Raw genomic sequence first — 26,032 nt, 5'->3', positions numbered from 1 at the left:
GACCAGGGGCTTCCCTGGGACAGGAAGCAGGTTCTAAGTAAGCAGAGGCCTTAGCTCCCTCTTAATACGGACGCTGCCAGGATAGAGGACCAATCTTTCTCCCTTTCCCGTTTCTGTGAACTCATTCAGGAACCCCTCTTGCCAAGGAAAATGCCACCTCTTCTAAGCCTCAGAAGGTTGTGTCTGGGTAAGGCCAAAACTGCCTCTGTGCCAACTGGCTGCCCCCCAGCATCCGAGAAGAAGAAGGAGAATAACAGACCATAGTTAGAACCAAAGAGGATAAGAATTTCCCATTCCAGTCTCTCATGTCCTGGGTTTGAGCCTAGCAAGTTTTCACAGCTCCGATTATCCCTTCCTCCTCTTCCCAGCTCTTGACATGAGAAACAAGTACAGTCACACTGCCCTGGGGTTAAAATCCAAGTTTGTGTGACCTTGGGCAAGTTATTTAACTGCTTCAAGTCTCAATTTCCTTGGCTGGAAAGAAGGAGATAATAAACTCACCTCATGGCATGTTGTGCATTAAATAGAACCCAGCACCGAATACAGGCCTGGCTTTAGAAGGTGCTGAGTCGATGTTCAGTCTGCAATGGAGTGGAAGCCCCATTGCTTTTGGACTCCTCTGAGATCCAAAAGTCGCTTTGTGCAGAAGGCTGAAATGGGCCATTTCCAGGGCACAGGAGCCCGTTGTGCTTTGGGAGTGGGCTCCAGGCTGGGTCTGAAAGGCAGCCAGGGGCACCATCTCCCAATCTAGAGCTTTCTCTTCCCTTTTAGGCATCTGGGGCCTTTCCCCTTCCTGGTGAACAGTCCTAACAGGGCCCTTCACACTGCGGGGCAAACAAGGAATAAACTGACCTTCTCCTAAGGACTACCAGACAGGATCAGTTTTACTGATGCTTCCTTTTGTTTCAGGCTCCAATATGGCTAGTTGTCCATCCATCCAGTCCTCACCTAAATTTGTGACATTTTGTTCATCATGGATTTTTTTTTGCATTAATTTTTACTAAAATTTTAAAAAATATTTAACATATTTTAAAACATTTCATTAAAATATTATTTATCTTGATTACTGAGCTCCTTGGCACTCCCTTAACTTTTGCCCCTAATGATGGAAACTTCAGCTCTAACCTTTTGAGGGGAGGGGTGTACTTTGGGAACAGACTGTGCCTGCTTCCTTAAACCTGTGACCTTGCTAATGGGAACTTTTCTCTGCCCCCACCAGGGGCCAGGATAAAGTTCCCAGCCTGGTTCAAACTCATCCACTCTCCCACCCCCATTTCCATGGAGCTCAGGAATGACCCCAAATCTTTGAAATCCTTTCGGTTCAGCTTAATTCCGTTAAGCATTAGTCAACGGCAATATACTAAGTGCCAGGGAAGTACCTAATTAAGGCTGGGAGTGGAGGAAGATGGGCAAAGACGGGAAGCGTCAGAGGCGCAGAGCGCGCTGGGGGAACCTGGATGGAGAGAGCCTGGGCGGGGGAGGCTCCGGGAGGCGACACGGGGGCGGCCCTCCCCTGAGGACTAACCACGGACCCTAGGGCACCTTCGGCAGGGAGACCACGTCAGAAATCCCGTCCAGGACTGACTTCCTGCCCGGGAGGCCCTGCGGCCTCGGGCTCTGGGCGCGGGCCAGCGGGGCGGCGCCGGCGCCGGATCGGAGGCTCTTCCTGGGCGCAGCGCGCGCCGAGCTGCGCGCGGAGGAGCGGGAGGCGCGGGACGGCGCACCGGGGAGGGCGCGCCAGCGGCGACATGGAGGACGGCGTGCTCAAGGAGGGCTTCCTCGTCAAGAGGGTGAGCGCAACGGAGCCTCTCCGGACACGGCCCGGGGCGGGCCCGCGGCGGGCGCCGGCTCACCTGAGCCGCGGTCGGGCGGCCTGGGGCCACGCTGGGCGGAGTCGCGTGTAGTGGGGAGAGCCAGGTGGACGGTGGTTGGGGGTGAGCTTTAGACAGAAAAGAGGGGCCAGGGCACAGGCGAGGAGGAGAATCCCGCTTGGCTAGGGCGTGTGGGGTGCAGGGGGCGGCTACTCGTAGTGGACAGCTTAATTAAAACAACTTACTAAAATACGAAGCGTATAGGATTTAAATATGATGTATTAAAACAACGAAAGTGTGTTCGGTAGTCCCCAGCGCCCGTCCAGTTAATGCATCATCTCCTATATTCTTCACAATAACCCGTGAGCGAGGAGGAAGCTTATGTTTCTTAAGCCCCTACTGTACACCAGTCCTGGACATTGTCTCCTTTAATCCTCCCAACAGTCCGACAGGTTGGTGGTACCACATTACCCCCCCCTCCCACTTTCTTCAAGGGGAAAACAAAGCTCCAGGAGGTTAAGTAGCTCAGGATCTGGACTAGTGGGTGATGGAACAGGATCAAACCCACTCAGGCTGACTCCAAACCGTTTTCTGCCCACTGCAGGGTGGGTATTGTTATTCCTGTATTACAGATGAGGAAACGGGTAGAAAGATGAAATCGCTTGCCCAGAGCCCCAGGGCTAATAACAGCCGGGACTGGAACCTCCTTCCTCGTTTCTTCCACATCACCCCACGTGGCCTTTCCCACAGCAAGCAAGAGTCCAGACAAAAACTCAACATCTAGGGCTTCCCTGGTGGCGCAGTGGTTAAGAGTCCGCCTGCCGATGCAGGGGACGCGGGTTCGTGCCGCGATCCGCGAAGATCCCACATGCCGCAGAGCGGCTGGGCCCGTGAGCCATGGCCGCTGAGCCTGCGCGTCCGGAGCCTGTTCTCTGCAACGAGAGAGGCCACAACGGTGAGAGGCCTGTGTACCGCAGGAAAAAAAAAAAAGTAGAAAATGAATGAAAAAGCAGCTGCAAGAGAAAATTATTGGTACGCGGGTCTCTCACTGTTGTGGCCTGTCCCGTTGGGGAGCACAGGCTCCGGACGCGCAGGCTCAGCGGCCATGGCTCACGGGCCCAGCCGCTCTGCGGCATGTGGGATCTTCCCAGATCGGGGCACGAACCCGCGTCCCCTGCATCGGCAGGCGGACTCTCAACCACTGCGCCACCAGGGAAGCCCAGAAAATTAGATTTTTAAAAGTTCTTTTTAACATTGATGTTCACACTAAATATTTATGCTAACCCTAAGAGCAGAGCATAAAATCTGGGGATGAGCCTTTTGGCTCTTCTGAGTTTACAGCTTTGGGAGGGGGATGGATGAAGAGGGGTGAAGGGATTCGGCCTCCCCTGGCCACCAGATCAACCCTGAGGTCTCAAATCACTTTCTGTTCAACAGGTAATGCAGCCATGTTATTTTACACATTATTTGACATAGGAGGGTGGGTGTGTTGTTTGCTCACAACTGTAAGCAGGAGATGTAGGAGGCTGGGCCGGATCAAGGGTCAGAGTGGATACAAGCAGGTACAAAATTCCACGCCTGTTCCATGCCACTGGGATTAAAGTGATAGGTTGGTCCCTCACAGTTTGTGAAGGCAGCTGCACCTCAGAGAGACCACCTATGGGGGACTTTTCCTGCAGCTTATAAGGGGAGAGGGAGAGGGGTTTGGGCAGGGGTTTTGGTGGGCATTGTTGATTGCCGGGATAGCCGAGCCCTGGTAGGGGCCTGTTGAGGACAAGCCCTCGCAGAGGGGCCCTTTGGGGCGTCCCCTTGTTCCTGGGGCTTACCTTATATGATTCCCCACCAACACCACCACCACGCAGAGTCAGGGGAGGGCTGGAGGGAAGGGAGGATGTGAGTTCTCTTCCAGATGGGCCACCCAGTCCAGGGTGGCAGCTTAGGGAGTACAGGGTACAGGGAAGTGAGGACAGTCAACCAGGTCTGGCCCCAAAAGCCCACAGAGGGCCTTGGCTGAAATACCTAAAGCACATTCCAGCCAAACCCAAAGACAAGAGTTTGGAGCTGGAGCCTGACCCTGAGGCAAGCGGAAGCCACACCCTTTCCTACAAGGCAGGGATGGGGCCCCTGCCCCTGCTAACAGTCCCTGCCTACTGATCAGTCGGACTTTTCCTCTCCCCCATTTCCCCTCTCCTCCTGGATGGCAACAGCAGCCCCCATGGCCACTGGAGAAGGTGCAGGGCTACGACGGTGGGATTCCACAGATTCAGGGGGGGTTTACGGTCCAGAAGTGGGGCAGGGCCCAAGCTGGAAACCCAGCGTACAGAACTGTCATCACCAGTGAGGGCAAAGCAGGAGACGGGCAGGGACATGATGGATTTGGCTCTTAATCCAGCCCAGACAAGAAAGAAGCAAAGCTCCCGACAGAAATGCAGAGTGCTCACTTGGCCTGGCTTTAGAAGGAGGGTGAGGGGGAAGGAAGGCGGATCTGTGTGGGTAGGACTGCTTGTGCTTTAAGAAGCAGCTGAAGCACTGAATCAGGCATTGTTTCCTGGCTCGTACCTCAGAAACAACATTCAGAAAATGACATGGCAGTGTCAGCATGCTTTGGCCTAGAAATTTCATTTGTAGGACTCTATCCCCAGGAAATGCCATACAAGCTTTAGGAACAAAGTGTTATTTCTGTAGTGAAAAAACTGAAAACTACCTATATGTCCCCCCAAATAAACAAATGATTACAAGTGAATTACAGTTATGCAGATGTTAAAAATGTTTATAGGGCTTCACTGGTGGTGCAGTGGTTGGGAGTCTGCCTGCCGATGCAGGGGACACGGGTTCGTGCCCCGGTCCGGGAGGATCCCGCATGCCGCGGAGTGGCTGGGCCTGTGAGCCATGGCCGCTGAGCGTGCGCGTCCGGAGCCTGTGCTCTGCAGCGGGAGAGGCCACAACAGTGAGAGGCCCGCGTACCACCAAAAAAAAAAAAAAAAAAAAAAAAATGTTTATAATATTATAATCCAAAGAGTAAAAATATTAATGGTATGAGTAAGGAAAAAATTTCCTTGGAAGAAAAAAGCAAGATGGCTAGAAGAAGTTTCAAAAGCTAAAGGTCTCACATCAAGGTGTTCGCAGGGCCACACTCCCTCTGAAACCTGCAGGGGAGAATCCTTCTTTGTCGCTTTTGTTTCTTGTATTCGCAGGCTGTAAAAGAAACACGCAGATTTTTCCTTCTTGTGTAGGAAAAACCTAGTTCTTCCCCGCTGTGTGTTTCTCTATCCTGTGGGGTTCCTTTACTTTTACACAGAACACTTCACTTCTGACTCTTTTGGTCACCAAATGTGTGGAGGTTTTCCCCTACACCAAGCAATTCTCTGCAACATCCAGTGTGTGTCCTACAATTTAACTCAATGCTGACACTATCTACTCAGAGACGGCGTTAGATGCCACAGCATAAGAGCTCAGTCCTACAAGACTGCTTCCCCGGCCCTCCCCCATGCCCCAACACACACACACACTTCAGACACCAGTCAAAAGCCCAGGTTGTCACCTGTACTCTGACCAACTGCCTATAGATCAGAGGTTCCAGGGAAACACTTAACTTATGTTTACCAGCTTATTAAAGAATGTGATCAAGGAAAGAAATGAGCATCCAGATGGAAGAGATGTGTAGGGCAAGGTATGTGGGAAGGGGCCCAGAGCTTCTGTGCCCTCTCCGAGTGTACCACTCTCCCAGCACCCCCGTGTGTCCCCCAACCTGGAAACTCTCCAAATCCCATATTTCTGGGATCTTATGGAGGCGTCATCATGTAAGCATGATAGATTGTTAACTCCATTTTCAGCCCCTCTCTTTTCTCAAGAGAATGGGAGGGGGGGCTGAAAATTCCAAGCTTCTAATCATGGTGTGGTCTTTCCAGTGACCAGCCCTCACCCAGGAGCCCACCCAGAGTTGCCTCATTAGCACAAAAGATACTCCTGTCACCCAGGAAATTACAGGGGGTTCAGGAGCTCTGTACCAAGAGCCGGGGGCAGAGAGCAATATATTGCAATTTCTGTTATCTCACACAGGCACTCCTTGCTGTTCCTTGACTTGTAGATGCATCATTCTATCTCTGCCTCCATCATCACATGACTATCTTCTCCCTGTGTGTCTTTCAGTGTCCAAATTTTCCTCTTCATATAAGGACACCAATCATATTAGTGTTATTAGGGCCACCCTAATGTAGTATGACCTCATCTTAACCTGATTATATCTGCAAAGACCCTATTTCCAAATAAGATCACATTCACAGTTCCCTGGGGTTAAGACTTCAATGTATCTTTTGGGGGGACATAATTCAACCCACAACAAATACCATCTCTGCTTCTTTGGGGTTGTAGGGTCTTGGGCAAGACCTTTCTGGGCCTCAGTTTCCTCATCATTAAAGTTAGGGAGTATAGTGTAGGCTTTTTCAAAGGGTCCTCCAGCTATAACATTCTGTGCTTTTTAAAAAAAATTTTTATTTATTTAATTTTTATTTTTGGCTGCATTGGATCTTTGTTGCTGTGCGCCGGCTTTCTCTAGTTGCAGAGAGCAGCTAGTGGGGGCTACTCTTCATTGCAGTGCGTGGGCTTCTTATTGCGGTGGCTTCTTTTTGTTGCAGAGCACGGGCTTAGGCTTACGGGCTTCAGTAGTTGTGGCACACAGGCTCAGTAGTTGTAGCTCGTGGGCTCTAGAGCACAGGCTCAGTAGTTGTGGCACACGGGCTTAGTTGCTCCACGGCATGTGGGATCTTCCCAGACCAGGGCTCGAACCCGTGTCTCCTGCATTGGCAGGCGGATTCTTAACCACTGTGCCACCAGAGAAGTCCCATTCTGTGCTTCTTAAGCCCAGTCCTAGGGTTACATCCCAGCTTATGGACTCTCCTCCTTCCCCCTAAGGGGGCTCTGCTCTAAGCCATTCATGGTCCAACTGGCCTCTGGTCCCAGTCAGCCACTTACAGACAAGGAGCCTGGAGAGGGAGGAAGATTCCCAGGTGAAGGGAAGCCTGGGTTCTTTTTCAGCTTATACCACTGTATTTTTGGCCTCTGACACCATTTGCCTGCTGATTTTGGATGAGTCCCTTACGCCCTCTGATTATGGCAAAGCTTATCTGAGAAGCAGGGATAATGGGGCTTTCCTTCCCATTTTGTGGATTATTACAGTAACCTCCAGCTGAGCTGGCTGCTCCCGTCTGGCCGACCTTACTCAGCTGTTCTGCTCCAGTGTGGTCGGTTGATCTTTTTAACATGAGAACCTACGCTTGTCATCCTTCTGCTTAAAAGTCTTCAGGGACTCCCCTCCGGCCATAGTGAAGTCACCAGCTGCTCTGAGTTTTCTACCTACGTAGTAGATTCTATCTCATCAGCCTTTCTTGGATTGCTCTCCTTTGCTGTCAGTCTGGATTCTTAGCTGCTCATAACACGGTCCACTCTAGCAAGTTTCAACAGAAGGTGTTTCATAGAGAATAATAAATATCAAGTAACTCAGGAATATTTGGGAGGGCCGGGTGCCATACAGCCAGAGATGATGCAGCCAGACAAAAATATCCAACAGCGCCACCAGACGTTTCTTGTGGAAACGTCAGTGCGACACTGTTTGCCACTTGTCCCTGGTAACTCTGGGGACTGGGTGTCAGAAGAACCTGTCCTTCCACCACTGTCCTGCCACCTTGGTGGCTGCGAAACATGCATCAATGCCCCACGCACAGGACTGGCAGCAACCTGGCCACCTGCCTGTTCCTTCCTGCCATCAATTCTGGGAAATGTAGCATTTTGTCCAGGAAACATAGCCCTATCTCTGTTGGTTTGTTCTGCTCAACATCTGTTGGTTACACTTTTCTCCCTAACATCTCCAGGCCCCTTTCTCCTTTCCGGTTGTTTTAGTTTATTAGGGCTGCTATAACAAAATACCACACACAGGACCACCTAAACAACAGAGATTTATTGTCTTGCAGCTCTGGAGGTCGGAGTCTAAGGTCAAGTTGTTGGCAGGTTTGGTTTCCTCTGAGGCCTCTCTCCTCGGCTTGTACATGGCACCTCTTGCTGTGTGCTCACATATGGCCTTTCCTCTGTGTGCGTGCCTCCCTGACATCTGCGTGTCCAGATTTCCTCTCCTTATGAAGACCCCAGTCAGATTGGATTAAGGCCCAACTAATGGCTTTATTTAACTTAATCCCCCCTTTAAAGGCCCTGTCTCCAAATACAGTCACATTCTAAGGTAGTAGGGGGTTAGGGCTTCAACATATGAATGGGGAGGGGGGGATAATTCAGCTCAGAACAGCTATGTTTTAAGGTTTAAGACTATTTTGCCCCCTCCCCTTCTCCGCCTCACACCGGCCCCCATGCCGGAGCCACACCTGTGTGCCAGCAACTGCCTTTACTGCTAATGCTGCACCAGGACCCCCTCAGCAGGGATTGTTGGGTGAGGGGACTTGAGTCTGGGCCATGTGGTCTGGTGTAGACCAGTGCTCACACAGTCAACTCCTTCGACAATTTTCGGTTCCCTAACACAGTCAGTACACGCACGCTGAGTGGAACAGAATTGCAGCACCACAGATACGAGAACTGAAGGGGCCTTTGAAATTAATAAATGCTGGGTCAGGAAACCAGTGAATCGGGGACAGTCTCTGATTCAGATAAAGTGCATCTCTCTTGGTTAGAATCCAGCCCTAATTGGGCTCTGCTCTGGGAAACATGCCAAAAAAGTCACTTTCATGAGCGTGTACAAAACTGTTTCATTCTGATTCTTCAGCAGACATTCTCCCATCCACTGTTCTGTTCTAGAAACGGACTCTCTGCCTTCACCTGACTATCCTGTCCACTGGCTCCATGACCCACCTGAGAGCCCCCCAAATTCCCCTGCCTTTTAGGCCTGTCACAGCAGGCTAGGTAAAAATGTTAGGATCCTTAACAGTTTGTGGCTTCAACTTTACAAATTGCCCACATCCTTCAACTGGCAATATTCTTTTTTTGGAATATATCCTAAGGAAAAAAAATTAAGAGATGCAGATCAAAATTTATGTGCAAGGATATTCATTGCAGAGTTGTTTATAATAGTGAAAAAAAGAAACAACCTCAGTTACAAACAACAGGAGATGGACAAGGAAATGATGCATCCACCTCGTGGTCATTAAAAGACACGTTTTAAAGAAATTTAATGGTGTGAGAAGATGCTTGGCAAAGTCAGCAAAAGAAAAACTAGAAAATAAAACTCATATATGTAATATCCTGATTTTTAAAAAAACTAGAAAGTAAAAACTAAAAGGGAAAAAGACTGGAAGGAAATACAAAATGTTAACAATGGCTGTCTCCCAGTAGCAGGATCTTTTCTTCTGTTGACTTTGCAGTTTCTTTCAAGGCTTATAACCAGAAAAAAAGAACAGATGGGAACTAGAAAGTCAATGCCAAAGGTGTTTGTTACATACTCAAAAGAGATGACAAAGAGATCCAAAGCTCATGCTTTCTTCATGAAAATGAAAATAAAACATATGATTCTGAACTGGATCCTTTGGCAATTAAGGACATTATTGGGGTAATTGGTGAAACTTGAATGGAGTTTGTGGAACAGATGAAAATAATATAGTCATGTAAATTTCCTAATGTTGATGATTGTATTGTGGTTATGTTGGAAATACCCTTTTTATTTTTTGGTAGGAGTTACACAGTAAAATACTGAGAAGTGATTGGAGCTTCATCATGTTAAAAACTAACTCTTAAACGCTTTTGTAAAAAAGTTTATAATTTTCTTAAGCTTCTCTCTGAACTGAAACTATTTCAAAGTAAAAAAATAAAATTAAGCTCAAAAAGAGAGATAATTCTGTCCCCTTATTGGAGAGTTGATCCCATGGCACAGTCGGGTCACCTGTGCCATGGGCCACCTCTCCCTGGACACCATGTTGTCCCCTCAGCCACCTCACCTCAGGGTTCTCCTGTCTGTCCTCAGGGTCACATTGTCCACAACTGGAAGGTGCGATGGTTCACCCTTCGGCAGAACACGCTGCTGTACTACAAGCTCGAGGGGGGTCGGAAAGTGATCCCTCCCAAGGGCCGCATCCTTCTGGATGGCTGCACCATCACCTGCCCCTGCCTCGAGTATGAAAACCGACCAGTAAGTGAAGGCCCCCGCTTCCCAGCTCCTCCCTCCCACTCCCTGGACCCTCCCGTCTCTGGCCTCTTTGGTGAAGGTGGTGTGGGTCATGGGAAGAGCTGAGTTACTGAAAATCCTAGACTCAAATCCTGGCTGCATCACATACCAGGCATGTGACCTTGGGCAAGTAATTGCATCTCTTTGAGCCTTAGTCCCTCATCTATAAAATGGGATAAAATAATGACACCTGACTCTCACGGCTGTGATGAGGATCATGAAGGTAACGGTGGGTCAAAACACCTTGTAGGCTAGGAGACGCTACACAGATGTGAATAATGTGTAATAATTCACTACACAAATGTGAATAATTACTGCTACTTGGGGTTCAATAGGATGACTTTCATCCCCCAAGGGGCACGTGTTCCAAAAGTCCGGGGCAGCTTCAACTCTACCATCAAAAACGAATCTGAATTAATCATTTACTGAGGGCCCATTAAGTGCCAAGAAATTTGCTGGGCTTGGAGGTGTCAAGGAAGAAAATGGTCAGATTGCTTCTTTCAGTTAATGACCTTATTATGAAAGCAAGTGATTAACAGAAAAACATTCAGAGTTCCAAATGTTGGTACAAACATTATTAGCCGCAGAGAACACTGTATTGCTGAAGGGGAGGAAAACGCCATCATAGGCTGTCTGCTCAGGTGCAGCTTTTTTTTTTTTTTTTTTTTGCGGTATGCGGGCCTCTCACTTCTGCGGCCTCTCCCGTTGCGGAGCACAGGCTCCGGACGCACAGGCTCAGCGGCCATGGCTCATGGGCCCAGCCGCTCCGCAGCTTGTGGGATCCTCCCAGACCGGGGAATGAACCCGCGTCCCCTGCCTCGGCAGGCGGACTCCCAACCACTGCGCCACCAGGGAAGCCCTCAGGTACAGCTTTGAGAGGGATAGAGGTTTGGGCAAAGATCTGAAAGAGGAAAGAGGCAGAGGTTCCAGGCAGGTAGAAGGTCTTGGGTAAAAGTGAAGGGACAGGTAGGGATAAATTTGGAGATGAGGATGGCCACTGTGGCCAAAGGGTATGTTCACTGAAGGAGTGGTGGGAGATTGGCTGGGGCCAGGTACAGGTAATAGGGAGCCATTGAAGGTCTTGACTGAGAGAAGGGGCTGGTGAAACTCTCTTAGGAAGACCAAAATGAGGACCTAAGCTCAGTTCCTAATAAGATAACTAGTTCCATAAAGAAGGGATCTTACCATTTCCTTCTTTCTTATCGTGTTTTTCTTCTTTGACTCTTCTAGACAAATTGATGAATCTTCTAAGTATAAGAAAATATTAATGACAGTCAATTCTGGGTAATGGGTTTACTGGTGTTTGTTTTGTACTCCTTTATAGTTTAAAATTTTTCTCAAATAAGAAACGGAGCTGTTAAAATAATCAGGCATGAAATGAGGCAGAAAGAAGGGATGAACTTGAGGAAACATTATGAAGGAAACATTGACAGGACATCGTTGACTGGATGTTGAGGGCAAGGGAGAGGGAGGCATTGGATATCATTCCAGCCTAAGAGGCTGCAAAAGTGAAATGTCATTCTGTAATTTCCACTGCAAACCTGGAAATGCCACTGATTAAAAGAGACGGCGTAGCTCTCCATGGGGGTGAGACGGGACTGCTGGGGAGTGCTGAGCCTGGTAAAAGACTTAGGTCTGCATTTTCTTCCTTGTAGCATCATCAGACCAGACACAATGTCTGGGCACATAGCAGATGCTTAGTAAATGTTTGTTGAATAAATGGTTAATAAAAAAGAAAGATTTACAGATAAGTGAGACAGTTTTAAGAAGACAACCTAGTTTTCTAGGCGCATTTAAGACTCTGGGTCTCAATAAATTAAACCTTGGAACTTGTAGGTTAACTTTTTCTTGGGGATGGTAATTTTTAAAAATTGGAGTACAGTTGCTTTACAATGTTGTGTTAGTTTCTGCTGTACGACGAAGTGAATCAGCTCTATGTATACATATATCCCCTCCCTCTTGGACCTCCCTCCCACCCCACCCCCATCCCACCCATCTAGGTTGTCACAGAACACCAAGCTGAGCTTGCTGTGCTTTGTAGCATGTTCCCACTAGCTATCTATTTTACACATGGTGGTGTATATATGTCAGTCCTAATCTCCCAGTTCATCCCACTCTCCCCTTCCTGCCCCGTGTCCACATGTCTGATCTCTACGTCTGTGTCTCTATTCTAGATTCCACGTATATGCGTTAATATACAATATTTGTTTTTCTCTTTCTGACTTATTTCACTCTGTATGACAGACTCTAGGTCTATCCACATCTCTACAAATGACCCAATTTTGTTCCTTTTTATGGCTGAGTAATGTTCCATTGTATGTATGTACCACATCTTCTTTATCCATTCATCTGTTGATGGACATTTAGGTTGCTTGCATGTCCTGGCTATTGTAAATAGTGCTGCAATACACATTGGGGTACATGTGTCTTTTTGAATTATGGTTTTCTCGGGGTATAAGCCCAGCAGTGGGATTGCTGAGTCATATGGTAGTTCTATTTTTAGTTTTTTAAGGAACCTCCATACTGCTCTCCATAGTGGCTGTATCAATTTACATTCCCACCAACAGTGCAAGAGGGTTCCCTTTTTTCCACACCCTCTCCAACATTTACTGTTTGTAGATTTTCTGATGATGGCCATTCTGACCGGTGTGAGGTGATACCTCATTGCACTTTTGATTTGCATTTCTCTAATGATTAGTGATGTTGAGCAGCTTTTCATGTGCCTCTTGGCCATCTGTATGTCTTCTTTGGAGAAATGTCTATTTAGGTCTTCTGCCCCTTTTTGGATTGGGTTGTTTGTTTTTTTGATATTGAGCTGCATGAGCTGTTTGTATATTGTGGAGATTAATCCTTTGTCAGTTGCATCATTTGCAAATATTTTCTCCCATTCTGAGGGTTGTCTTTTCATTCTTGTTTATGGTTTCCTTTGCTGTGCAAAAGCTTTTAAGTTTTATTAGGTCCCATTTGTTTATTTTTCTTTTTATTTTCATTACTCTAGGAACTGGGTCAAAAAAGATCTTCCTGTGATTTATGTCAAATAGTGTTTTTCCTATGTTTTCCTCTAAGGGTTTTATAGTGCCCAGCCTTACGTTTAGGTCTTTAATCCATTTTGAGTTTATTTTTGTGTATGGTGTTAGGGAGTGTTCTAATTTCATTCTTTTACATGTAGCTGTCCAGTTTTCCCAGAGAAGAGACTGTCTTTTCTCCATTGTATATTCTTGCCTCCTTTTCATAGATTAGTTGACCTTAGGTGCATGGGTTTATCTCTGGGCTTTCTATCCTGTACCATTGATCTCTATTTCTGTTTTTGTGTCAATACCACACTGTCTTGATTACTGTAGCTTTGTAGTATAGTCTGAAGTCAGGGAGCCTGATTCCTCCAGCTCCATTTTTCTTTCTCAAGATTGCTTTGGCTATTCGAGGTCTTTTGTGTTTCCATACAAACTGTAAAATTTTTTGTTCTAATTCTGTGAAAAATGTCACTGGTAATTTGATAGGGATTGCACTGAATCTGTAGATTGCTTTGGGTAGTATTGTCATTTTCACAATATTGATTCTTCTAATCCAAAAACACGGTATATCATCTCTGCATCTGTTTGTGTCATCTTTGACTTATTTCATCAGTGTTTTATAGTTTTCTGAGTACAGGTCTTTTGCGTTGTTAGGTAGGTTTATTCCTAGGTATTTTATTCTTTTTGTTGCGATGGTAAATGGGATTGTTTCCTTAATTTTTCTTTCTGATCTTTCATTGTTAGTGTTTAGGAATGCAAGAGATTTCTGTGCATTAATTTTGTATCCTGCAACTCTACCAAATTCACTGATTATCTCTAGTGGTTTTCTGGTGGCATCTTTAGGATTTGCTATGTATAGTATCATATCATCTGCAAACAGTGATGGTTTTACTTCTTCTTTTCCAATTTGTATTCCTTTAATTTATTTTTCTTCTCTGATTGCCGTGGCTAGGACTTCCAAAACTATGTTGAATAAGAGTGGTGAGAGTGGACAGCCTTGTCTTGTTCCTGATCCTAGAGAAAATGCTTTCAGTTTTTCTCCATTGAGAATGATGTTTGCTGTGGGTTTGTCATGTATGGACTTTATTATGTTGAGGTAGGTTCCCTCTGTGCCCACTTTCTGGAGAGTTTATCATGAATGGTTGTTGAATTTTGTCAAAAGCTTTTTCTACATCTATTGAGATGATCCTATGGTTTTTATTCTTTAATTTGTTAATATGGTGTGTCACATTGATTGATTTGCATATATTGAAGAATCCTTGCATCCCTGGGATAAATCCCAATTGATCATGGTGTATGATCCTTTTAATGTGTTGTTGGTTTCTGTTTGCTAGAATTTTGTTGAGGATTTTTGCATCTATATTCATCAGTGATATTGGTCTGTAATTTTCTTTTTTGTGTGTGATATCTTTGTCTCGTTTCAGTATCAGGGTGTTGGTGGCCTCGTAGAACGAGTTTGGGAGTGTTCCTCCCTCTGCAATGTTTTGGAAGAGTTTGAGAAGTATAGGTGTTAGCTCTTCTCTAAATGTTTGATAGAATTAGTCTGTGAAGCCATCTGATCCTGGACTTTTATTTGCTGGGAGATTTTTAAATTACAGTTTCAATTTCATTACTTGTGATTGATCTGTTTATATTTTCTAGTTCTTCCTGGTTCAATCTTGGAAAGTTTTACCTTTCCAAGAATTTCTCCATATCTTCCAGGTTGTCCATGTTATTGGCATATAGTTGTTTGTAGTAGTCTTTTATGATCCTTTGTATTTCTGTGGTGTCAGTTGTAATTTCTCCTTTTTCATTTCTAATTTTATTGATTTGAAACCTCTCCCTTTTTTTCCTTGGTGAGTCTGGCTAAAGGTTTATCAATTTTGTTTATCTTCTCAAAGAACCAACGTTTTTGATCTTTGCTATAGTTTTCTTTATTTCTATTTCATTTATTTCTGCTCAGATCTTTATGATTTCTTTCCTTCTACCAACTTTGGGTTTTTTTTTTGTTCTCTCTCTAGTTGTTTTAGGTGTAAGTTTAGATTGTTTAGATTGTTAGATTGTTAAATTGTTAGATTGTTTGAGATTTTTCTTATTTCCCGAGGTGAGACTGAATTGCAATAAACTTCCCCCTTAGAACTGCTTTTGCTGCATCCCATAGGTTTTGGGTTGTTGTGTTTTCATTGTCATTTGTTTCTATGTATTTTTTAATTTCCTCTTTGACTTCTTCAGTGATCACCTGGTCATTTAGTAGTGTATTGTTTAGCCTCCATGTGTTTGTGTTTTTTACAGTTTCTTCCCTGTAGTTGACTTCTAATCTCATAGCGTTGTGGTCAGAAAAGATGGTTGATATGATTTCAGTTTTCTTAAATTTTCCAAGGCTTGATTTGTGACCCAGGATGTGATCTGTCCTGGAGAATGTTCCATGTGTACTTGAGAAGAAAGTGTATTTTGCCGCTTTTGAGTGGAATGTCCTATAAATATCAATTAAATCTATCTGATCTATTGTGTCATTTAAAGCTTGTGTTTCCTTATTATTTTCTGTCTGGATGATCTGTCCATTGGTGTAAGTGAAGTGTTAAAGTTCCCCACTATTATTGTGTTACTGTTGATTTCCCCTTTTATGGCTGTTAGCATTTGCCCTATGTATTGAGGTGCTCCTATGTTGGGTGCATAAATATTTACAATTGTGATATCTTCTTGGATTGATCCCTTGTTCATTATGTAGTGTTCTTCTTCTCTCTTGTAACAGTCTTTATTTTAAAGTCTATTTTATCTGATATGAGTATTGCTACTCCAGCTATCTTTTGGTTTCCATTTGCACGGAATATCTTTTTTCATCCCCTCACTTTCAGTCTGTATATGTCCCTAGGTCTGAAGTGGGTCTCTTGTAGACAGCTATGTACGGGTCTTGTTTTTGTATCTATTCAGCCAGTCTGTGTCTTCGGGTTGGAGCATTTAATCCATTTACATTCAAGGTAATTATCCATATGTATGTTCCTATTACTATTTTCTTAATTGCTTTGGGTTTGTTTTTGTGGGTCTTTTTCTTCTCTTGTGTCTCCCTCCTAGAGAAGTTCCTTTGCTGTAAAGCTGGTTTGGTGGTGCTGAATTCTCTTTGCTTTTGCTTGTCTGTAAAGCTTTTGATTTTTCTGTCGAATCTGAATAAGATCCTTGCTGGATAGAGTAATCTTGGTTGTAGGTTTTTCCCTTTCATCACTTTAAATATATCCTGCCACTCCCTTCTGGCCTGCAGAGCTTCTGCTGAAAAATCAGATGACAACCTTAGGGGATTCCCTTTTATGTTATTTTTTGCTTTTCCCTTGCTGCTTTTAATATTTTTTCTTTGAATTTAATTTTTGTTAGTGTGAGTAATATGTGTCTTGGTGTGTTTCTCTCTGGGTTTACCCTGTATGGGACTCTCTGCACTTCCTGGACTTGGGTGGCTATTCCCTTTCCCATGTTAAGGAAGTTTTTGACTGTAATCTCTTCAGATATTTTCTCAGACCCTTTCTCTTTCTCTTCTTCTGAGACCCTTATAATTTGTATGTTGGCAGAGGTCTCTGAGACTGTCCTCACTTCTTTTCATTCGTTTTCCTGTGTTCTCCTCAGCCATTATTTCCACCATTTTATCTTCCAGGTCACTTATTCATTCTTCTGCTGCATTTATTCTGCTATTGATTCCTTCTAGTGTATTTTCCATTTCAGTTATTGTGTTGTTCAACACTGTTTGTTTGGTCTTTAGTTCTTCTACATCCTTTTTAAACATTTCTTGTATTTTCTCAGTCTGTGGCTCCATTGGATTTCCGAGATTTCGGCTCATCTTTACTATCATTACTCTGAATTACTTTTCAGGTAGCTTGCCTATTTCCTCTTCATTTATTTGGTCTTGTAGGTTTTTACCTTGCTCCTTCATCTGTAACATATTTTTTTTTCGTCTCATTTTTTTTCTTGATGGGTGGGGCTGTGTTCCTGTCTTACTGTTTGTTTGGCCTGAGGTGTCCAGTACTGGAGTTTGCAGGCAGTTGGATAGAGCTAGGTCTTGGTGCCAAGATGAGGACCTCCAGGAGATCTCACAACGATTAATATTCCCTGGGGTCTGAGATTCACTGTTAGTCCAGCAGTTTGGGCTTAGTGCTCCCACCACAGGAGCTCAGGCCCGAGCCCCAGCCTGGGAATCAAGATCCCTCAAGCCGCACAGCGCAGCAAAAAAAAAAAAAAAAAAAAAAAGCAAAACAGTAACAAATAATAAAAAATAAAATAAAATTAGAAAAATTAAAAATATATTAGGAAAAATAAAAATATAAATGAAACAACCACAACAGAAAAAAAAAAAAAAAAAAAGAAGCCTGGAAAAGGCCTTGGTGGTGGGCGGAGCTTAGGTGCAGCGCGGCTGGAGGGGGTCCCGGAGGGCTGAGGTTTAGGCCCAGGGCCCCAGCAGGCTCTCTGGGGCTCAAGCAGGCAGGGGAGACGCTAGCCTCGTTCCCCTCCGATCCCCCAATACCCCAAAGGTCTCTCCCCATCCCTGCTAATCCCTGCTCCATGGGCGGTCTCCTCCAATCATGGGGAGCCCTCCCTTCCCCCAGCCTCCCCTCAGGGGTGCCAGTCCCATCCCGCCTTCACTTTTCCTCCCCTACCCCTTCCCCCCAACATTCTACCCGGTTGCTCGGGGATTCCTCCCATCCCTTTAGGTTTCCGAGGTCCCTGACCAGTGCCTGGTAGGGGCCCTAGTTGTGAGGAGACGCGAACTCCACCTCTTCCTACTCCACCATCTTGGCTCCTCCTCCGCTATAGGTTAACTTGTTGACCTGATACCGCTTCATAGTCTTTAAGGAACAGTGGAGAGCAGAAGTGCTGGTAGAACAGGCTGGCGATAGGAAAACTTTGTTCTGTGTTTCAAAAAAGGAGACAAGTTGCTAGCTGGAGCTGTGAACTTCTTGCTAATTCTACGTAAAATTCTCAAACAGAGAAAATTGGCATCTGCCAGTTCATGACTACTTGAGGGGCAAGAAGCCAAGAGGAGTCAGTAGGTTCACTAAGAACAAGTTATAAAGTGTATCATGTGTGTGTGTAATTTATTTTTAATTAGGGAAGCTGTAAAAAAGTGTGTCTGGATTTCATGTGGAACTTTATAGTCTCTCCTGAGATCTTTTCATTAAAATGGCGAACTACAGACAGACAGGGTGCTGGTTGAACTCATCTTTCCACGATGTTGATGAGTGAATCCATGGTAACTTGGAGGAACAGCTTCATGGTACTCTTTGGGACCGTGAGCCCGCCTTGTCTTAGCCACCATTTTTGCTGTTTAGGTGAAGGACTTGATGAAGTTTGCAAGCAAAGCGAGGTGGGAGCTAATACATTGGAAAACAGAATCAGAATGAGACAGAATCCTTCTGTTTTCCAACAGCAGTGGTGAGCCCAGTCTACTCAGATGACATTTAGTAGGATCAACATGCAGAATCTCACAATGTTTGAAAAAAAACCCTAAATGCCCATTTAAAAGATGGAGGAGATGTGGCCCACCTGAAAAAGACTCTCAGCTGACTGCACAGAGCATCAAGCCCTGAGGATGCCACTGCTAATGAGACCTCAAGCCCATGCTTCCTTGTACCCCCAGACCTTCCCTGGAGCAGTTTGTTCCATTCCAAGGGTCATATTTTATGAGAATGTTGAACCAACTGCAGAACATTTAGCAGGGCATAAACTGGTTGAGAAAGTTTAAACAGTATCATATGAGGAACGTGTGAAAGACTTGGGATGATTAGACCCAATTAGAAAGAGGATGAAAAGGAGCAGAACTAACAGTTCCTTCAAGGTAGGCATTAATAGCCTCATATGACAGATGAAGGAACTGAGAGTCAGTGGGTCCTTTAATGTGCCCAAACGTCCATAGCTATGTATCCATATCAGTCTGACCTGGAAGCCTGTGCATTTCCCACTTCAGCACAGGGGCTGTCATAGGAGGTGACCTTAATCTATGTGGTTCTAGAAGACAGAATCAGGAGCAGAGAGACCAAGTGCCCAGGAGGCAGACCCTATGCTAATGAGTCTGTCCAAAGGGGAAAGGTGGTGAGCTCCCCGTCACTGGAGGTGTACAAGCAAATCTTTAAAGACCACCAGCTGGGGTGTGGTTGAGCGGTCGGGCACTCGGCAGTCACTGGACCACGTGGCCTCCCAGATTCACCTCGGTTCTGTCATTTTAGCTGCTCAGCCAGCATTCTCTTGCCTTCTTGGTCTGACTGGCTGTCTTCCCACAGCTCCTTATTAAGCTGAAGACTCAAACATCCACGGAGTACTTCCTGGAGGCCTGTTCTCGAGAGGAGAGGGACGCCTGGGCCTTTGAGATAACAGGAGCTATTCACGCGGGGCAGCCGGGGAAGGTCCAACAGCTCCACATATTGAAGAACTCCTTCAAGCTGCCCCCTCACATCAGCCTGCAGTGAGTGCCTGGGCCCTGCCCTTGCCCTATCTGGCCTGGCTGCAGACTCTTCTGTCTATGTGCAGCGGGGATGCAGGGTTGGGGTGGGGTTTGGCGGGGGGAGCGGCCTGTGGCTGTTACCCAGGCCTGACTGGTACCACCATTGTGCTTCAGGGCCTTTCGCTGTCACTGTCCTGCTTACATTGTTTTCTCTGCCTGGGAGTGGCCCTACCTACCTGCCCTGGGAACCTCCTGGGGCCTCTGCTGCTCCTGCCCCCCTCAGTGTCTTGACACCCTCTCTTCAGTTTCAGCCAGGGTGCTCAGGGCTACGTGACAGCTCCCCAGGAATCCCTGCTCACCCAAGTCATTAGTCTTGTTTGCAGCCTGGGGGCAAGAATGATGTGTTCTGGTAGTGGCTGCATTCTCGCTCTGTGGGATTCTTCATTCATTCATCCATTCATTCATTTATTCATTCATTCAAGAAACAGTTATTGAGTGCCTACTGCATGCCATACATTGCTCTAGGTGCTCAGGAGATGCAAATGAGAATAAACAAAGTCTCATCTCAGGGGCTTTCCAGCCCAAGTACATAAACAGAGAATGAGAAAAGATCTTCCACTGGTGGCAGGAATCATCCCACAGAACAGAAGGAAAACAGTAGTGGAGGTGATACTGTAAAGTAGGGACGGATGAAAGGAGTTCCCGTCATGGAATCTCTTACATCAGCCCCTCTGCAGGAAATACCCCCTAACCTTCCAGGCAGCAAAACTACCAAAAAGCTCCATACCAGGCTCTGGGATCTTGATTGTGCATCTAGGGCGCGGCTGAACCATGGTGAGTGCAAGGAGGACCAGTGGCAGATGAGTGTGGGTTCAAGTGATGGGTGACTTTGAGAAATAGCTGGAGGAGTTTGAACTTTATGCAGTAGATCATAGAGGATCATTACTGAACATTCTTTTGTTTCTAAATTAAAAGCCACAGCTCATTAGTTCTACTACAAAAGTAATACCTGTCTAGTCTAGAAACATTAGAACATTTAGATGAGCAAGAAGAAAAAGAAACGCCGCCAAATCCTACCTCTCAAATTCTGATGCATAATGGAATACCCCTTTTTTTGCGATGTGTATCATACCATGTGCCATGTGCTTTATACCCTTAGCAACGACTCTTGGACCCTCCCTCATACCTGTCAGTGTGACAAGGGTCCCTCTCCTTTGCCTTCCTTCTGTGTAGTCGCATCGTGGACAAGATGCACGACAGCAGCAGTGGAATCCGGCCAAGCCCCAACATGGAGCAGGGAAGCACCTACAAAAAGACCTTCATAGGTGAGCCTCCCCTCTCAGGGGCTGGGCCAGGCACTGGAAACCTGGGGCTTGGTGATCCGGGACTCAGTGTGCTTGACCGGCTTGTGTTGAGGCCAGAGCTGCCTGCCAGCCAAGGGGCTGGCCTGAGATGGCCACATGTGAGTGCGGCCACAGCTCTGAGCAGCAGGTGTGGCCTTCGGTCTGCTCCAGGGCAGAGCCCCAAGGCTATGCAAGGCTGCCCAAGAGGTCAAGGTCAATGAGGTCACAGCCAAGCACCCCTGAGGAAGCTGGCTGGAGCCTGTCGTCTGACGGGTGCTGCCCTTGCCCTGATGCAGGCTCCTCCCTGGTGGACTGGCTCATCTCCAACAACTTTGCAGCCAGCCGTCTGGAGGCCGTGACCCTGGCCTCCATGCTTATGGAGGAGAACTTCCTTAGGCCGGTAGGCACCCGAAGCACGGGAGCTGTTCGCTCTGGGGATCTGGCTGAGCAGTTCCTGGATGACTCCATGGCCCTGTACACTTTTGTAAGTTAGGGAGTGGGTTCCTGTTGCCACAGGGGCAGAGAGAGGAAGAGGCAACAGAGTGGGGGGGGGCGGGTGGGGGTCCACAGTCACGGGTTAGAGGCCAAGGCTGGGGGAGCAGCTTCACCCCAGGTGGAGTGGGTTTTCTGTATGGAGGCTTTTCCTTTCCCCCGCGGTAGCCTCCACAGCCTAGAACTAGGACTTTTTGGTAACGGAGTCCTTGCTCTCTCCTTCCCGCTAGGCTGAGAGCTCCAAGAGGAAGGCAAGCTCCAAGGAAGAAATCAGTCTCAGCACCGTGGAGTTAAGTGGCACAGTGGTGAAGCAGGGCTATCTGGCCAAGCAGGTATGGCCGCCTTGGAGCGGGGAGCAGATGGACAGTTCGCAAGCTCGGGGGAGGCAGGAATCCCCACAAAGGGCGGGAAGGGCTGAGACTGCCAGGGGCGCTAATTATCAGCAGACTCTGCTAAAGTCAGGGTCCAGTGGCAGCCACCGGGAGCAAATCAAGGGGCATGCACGTGTCCACTCGTGCATACATGAGCCCTAGACAAGGGGGCGTTCCAGGAAAAGTGCACACAAGTAGTTATCACAGCATTAGAAAACAATGCCTATGTCACTGCCCAGTTCACTTATTTGTCTGGAAGGGCATTGCCTACTGGTTGGCATTTTGCCTTTGCTGGCTTTCTGCTCCCTGAGGCTTCCTGGGGTCTCTGCCTGCTTTTGTGGGACTCTGCCTGCCCCCTTGAGAAGTATTTTCTCCACCTACTTCAGTAGGTTGAAGGTGAAATTGTGCAGTGTAATCTCCGTGTTTAAAAACTGACCATGGCCACTGCTCCTACCATGTTGGGAGAATGGCCACGTTAAGCGGGGACAGCGGGTCCCAGTCACACCTGTGGCATGTCCACTTGTGCCTGCAAACTAAGCTGCCGCGTCCCGGCACGTCAGGTGTAAGCCAGTCTCCTACACATCTCTTGTGTCTGTGCGCTCCTGACACGCCACGTGAATGTGTGCGTCTGTACAACGCTGCTCAGCACTGTTCCCATCTTCTTGGAGCACTCGTTGTCATTGTCACCTGCTTCTTGCGTATCAGGATCCCCTTCTGTTCTTAGATTGCTTACCGTCCACGTAACTGCTTGTTTATTCCAAGGGCTCTGCTTCTGCTGGGCCTGAAGGGAGTCTGGTGAGGGGAGGTAGTGAGGTCCTGGGAGAGGAGGAGGGTGTGGGAGGGACTCGGGGTGCTCCAGGCTAGAGGGTTAAGGAAGCTTTGTGATCTAGGGGTGAAGCCACAGTCACACGCACGGCAGTATCTTCCACGCTTAGATTTAAACATATAATTGATCGTTTCTTACTCTTTTTTTTTTTTTTTTGCAGTAGAGTTTACGAGTTTGTTTTTTTTTACGAGGTTGTGTTAGTTTTTGGTGTCCAGCAAAGTGATTCAGTTATAAATATACATATACATATTCTTTTTCCTATTCTTTTCCATTATGGTTTATTACAGGATATTGAATATAGTCCTACTGTGCTATACAGTAGGACCTTGTTGTTTATCTGTTTTATATATAATAGTTCGTATCCGCTAATCCCCAACTCCTAATTTATCCCTCCCCACCCCCTTTCCCCTTTGGTAACCATAAGTTTGTTTACTACGCCTTACTCTTTTTCTGATGCGGAATGCCAAAGTAGTTTTCACCGTATATAAGTGCACATATATACCTGTAGGTGTAGGTTTGTTTTCGGACTAAGTTGACGCTTAAAATTTGGTGCCCTTGGGTTCAAGTTTGCCTGTGAGTTCTTGGTCCAGTTGAAACCTGTGACCTCCCTGTCCTCCGTGTGCCCTGAATGGTGTCCAGGCAGTGCTCCCCCTTTCTTTCAGTGCTGACCCTTTTTGGCTGTGTCAACTCGGCTAAAGGTGACAGTGCTGTTGGTGAAGTGTCACAGAGCCGTGAAGTCCATGACACGTCACTGCAATCCCCAGGTCTCCGGGCTCTTTTGAGAAAGTCGTTCGTTGGAGGTGGGAGGAAGTGACTGAGAGCCGTCACCCATGAGCCTTGCACCCTCTCTTTGCCTCAGGGGCACAAGAGGAAAAACTGGAAGGTGCGGCGCTTTGTTCTGAGGAAGGACCCGGCTTTTCTGCATTACTACGACCCTTCCAAAGTGAGTGCCTTGTCATGCTCCCAGACACGTCTCTCCAGGGCAGAGCAGGCAGCTGGCTTCACCTCCGCCCTTCCTCCCAGCATCCCTACCATAACTCCCACCCACTATGCCTTTCCTTCCACAGTGCAAGCTACCCCTCACAGTCTGATCACTCCTTTCTTTCATCACATTGTTGCCTGCTCAGTGGATCTACATTGTTTTTTGTTTTGTTTTGTTTTTTTGCGGTACGCGGGCCTCTCACTGTTGTGGCCTCTCCCGTTGTGGAGCACAGGCTCCGGACGCGCAGGCTCAGCGGCCATGGCTCACGGGCCCAGCCACTCCGCGGCATGTGGGATCTTCCCGGACCGGGGCACGAACCCACGTCCCCTGCATCGGCAGGCGGACTCTCAACCCCTGCGCCACCAGGGAAGCCCCGGATCTACATTGTTTTGAGAGGAAAAGCATCTTTCAGTTTCTCCAAAGCTGGCTGTGTGCCTAGGGAAGGTGAGGTGGGCTGATAAAGAGACTCCTAACTGGTGCTTTTCTAGTCTCTTTTCACCCCTTTCCACCCAAAGAGTCCATGAATTCTGCCCCCTCAACCTCATGTCCCCACCAACATTTTGAAAGGTTTCTTTTACCATTTAATATTTAAGCCATAATTCTGAGTTTCAGATAATAAGTATTACTGCATGCTGGGTTTGATCTAGTTCCAACCAGAATAAAATAAAATGTCCTTTTAGTCAGCCTGTTCAGCCTTGTCTTGGTAGATGTATTCATTTGTTTTTTGAAATAAGAATAGACGTTCCTCCCTTGCTGAGCTTCAGTCAGGAACCCCGCCCTAAGCTGAGAAACTGAAGGAGCTTGAAAGAGCCCCCCACCCCGGGACCCTGCTAGACCACAGGGAGGGCCGAGGGACCGGGAGGGTGGTGACACTGCTGCAGCTGGCTGTGGAATGAAGAAGCCCAGACTTCCTCGCTGGCGCAGACGACTTGCCATGTGATGTCCAAGTTCAGCCTCAACTGCTGTTACAAATGACTCTCACAGACTACTTTAGCAGGCAGACTGCGGGTGGTTATAGATGAGAGGGCGTCTCTTCTTTTTTGTGCCTTCACACAGTTCCTAATCAGGTCTCCTTTCCTTTGCAGGAAGAGAACCGGCCAGCGGGTGGGTTTTCTCTTCGTGGTTCACTCGTATCTGCTCTGGAGGACAATGGCGTTCCCACTGGTAAGGGGCAACTTTGGCCCTGGCCTGACCTCGGGGGCCTCCCTCCCGTGCTCTCAATTAACACTCTGCTGACGAAGGGCTAAGCTGTGAGGGCTGACGGGCTTTCTCAGCGAGACGATGAACGGTGTGAGCTTTGAAGCCGATGAGAGAAAGGGCAAGTGGGGTGTTCTTAGTGTGTTAACAGCACAACTAAATGACCCTTATCTTTAATATTCTTTCCCATCCTTTTCTGTGCTTACTGGCCCATAGGCTTCCACCTAAGAACAGTGGCTTACAATAGTGCTTAAGGATTGACTACACACTATTAGCACACTAATTTCACAATAGACAGTTGAGGTAGGAGGACAGTATTATTCTTAACTTATGGATGTAGAGATTGAGGTTCAAAAAAGTTAACAACAATTCAAGTCAAATCCACGTCTGTGTCTGGTTTTAACATAAACATACTGGACTGTTTGATGTGAGTTAGGCTGTAGACCTGTGGTTTGCCTAGGGGGCAGGCCAAGAGGGCTTCCAAGAATGTCCAGACATAGCACTGGCAGGCCTTAAGGCACAGGTGAGGGAGAAGGGATGGACAGGAGGAATACAGGAAAGCACACATCTGGTGGGATTTCCTAACCATACACGTTTGTACTAAGAAATACTTCATGGTATGTGTTTTTGTCTGTGTCTCAGTTGACTTTCAGCTACTCCCAGCTGAAAGCAGACATGGATGTTCACTCGCTGATTTTTTTTTTTTTTCTTCCTGCCTAGGGGTTAAAGGGAATGTCCAGGGAAATCTCTTCAAAGTGATTACTAAGGATGACACACACTATTATATCCAGGCCAGCAGCAAGGCTGAGCGTTCAGAGTGGATTGAAGCTATCAAAAAGCTAACGTGACAAGGACCTGAGGGAACGGGATCAGGATTCCTCCCTCTTAACAGATGACACAGGATTTCCTGGAAAATGGGAATGTGTTAAGACTTTTAGCTTTTTCTATTTTGTACTGCTTTGGAGTGAGATTGGTGAAGAGTTCCTTAGATTACAGTTGGCAGTGGTGCTATTTCCTTCCCCACCTTCAAAGTTAACATGGAAATGCTAGAATAGCCATTAGGCATCAGCATCTTGACTTTCGCCCATCATCACAACCAGCCATTCCTTGGGTACCAAAGTAGGTTTCCCTTGTCACACTAACTGGCCCCGTTGTAATACTAAATAAAACACTATAGTCTCATGGTGGCGCTCTCTGAAATGCTGTCAGCAACTCATTCTTTGGAATGAATAAAAATTGATATTTCTTCCTGGCTATTAGAATTCCTATACCAAGTTTTAGTTTTCAAACGTTTTTCATGCTTAAGGCTATACGAATTATTAGGCAAGCTGATTATAAAAACATCTCAAGTGAACTGTCACTAAAACATGCCTCATCTTAAAGTGGGGATGGGGGCAAAATTTTGAAAATACCGTTTTGCTTTGAAAAATAAGCTTTCGTAAGTATT

General features: G+C 46.7%; 1 protein-coding gene across 1 annotated transcript; it reads left to right on the top strand.

Moving 5' to 3' along the window:
• Positions 1-1,525: 1,525 nt before the first annotated feature.
• PLEK2 (pleckstrin 2) lies at positions 1,526-25,785 on the top strand. The gene is made up of 9 exons (XM_081229988.1): positions 1,526-1,790; positions 9,766-9,930; positions 19,214-19,395; positions 20,608-20,699; positions 21,014-21,201; positions 21,440-21,541; positions 23,266-23,349; positions 24,474-24,552; positions 25,306-25,785. The coding sequence occupies exons 1-9, from the start codon at positions 1,749-1,751 to the stop codon at positions 25,431-25,433; spliced, it is 1,062 nt and encodes a 353-aa protein (XP_081086114.1). The 5' UTR covers positions 1,526-1,748; the 3' UTR covers positions 25,434-25,785.
• The last annotated feature ends 247 nt before the right edge of the window (positions 25,786-26,032 follow it).

Source organism: Mesoplodon bidens (assembly GCF_964165515.1).
Source record: "Mesoplodon bidens genome assembly, chromosome: 3".
Taxonomy (NCBI): domain Eukaryota; kingdom Metazoa; phylum Chordata; class Mammalia; order Artiodactyla; family Ziphiidae; genus Mesoplodon; species Mesoplodon bidens.
Note: the sequence above shows the minus strand (reverse complement) of the source record. Positions and strands in the feature narration are given on the sequence as shown.

Excerpts from the sequence above, each read along its gene's own strand:
- PLEK2 (XM_081229988.1), top strand. The coding sequence starts at position 1,749 with ATGGAGGACGGCGTGCTCAAGGAGGGCTTCCTCGTCAAGAGG. Across the intron at positions 9,931-19,213 it reads TCGAGTATGAAAACCGACCA|CTCCTTATTAAGCTGAAGAC; the intron begins GTAAGTGAAGGC and ends GTCTTCCCACAG. Across the intron at positions 23,350-24,473 it reads ATTACTACGACCCTTCCAAA|GAAGAGAACCGGCCAGCGGG; the intron begins GTGAGTGCCTTG and ends TTTCCTTTGCAG.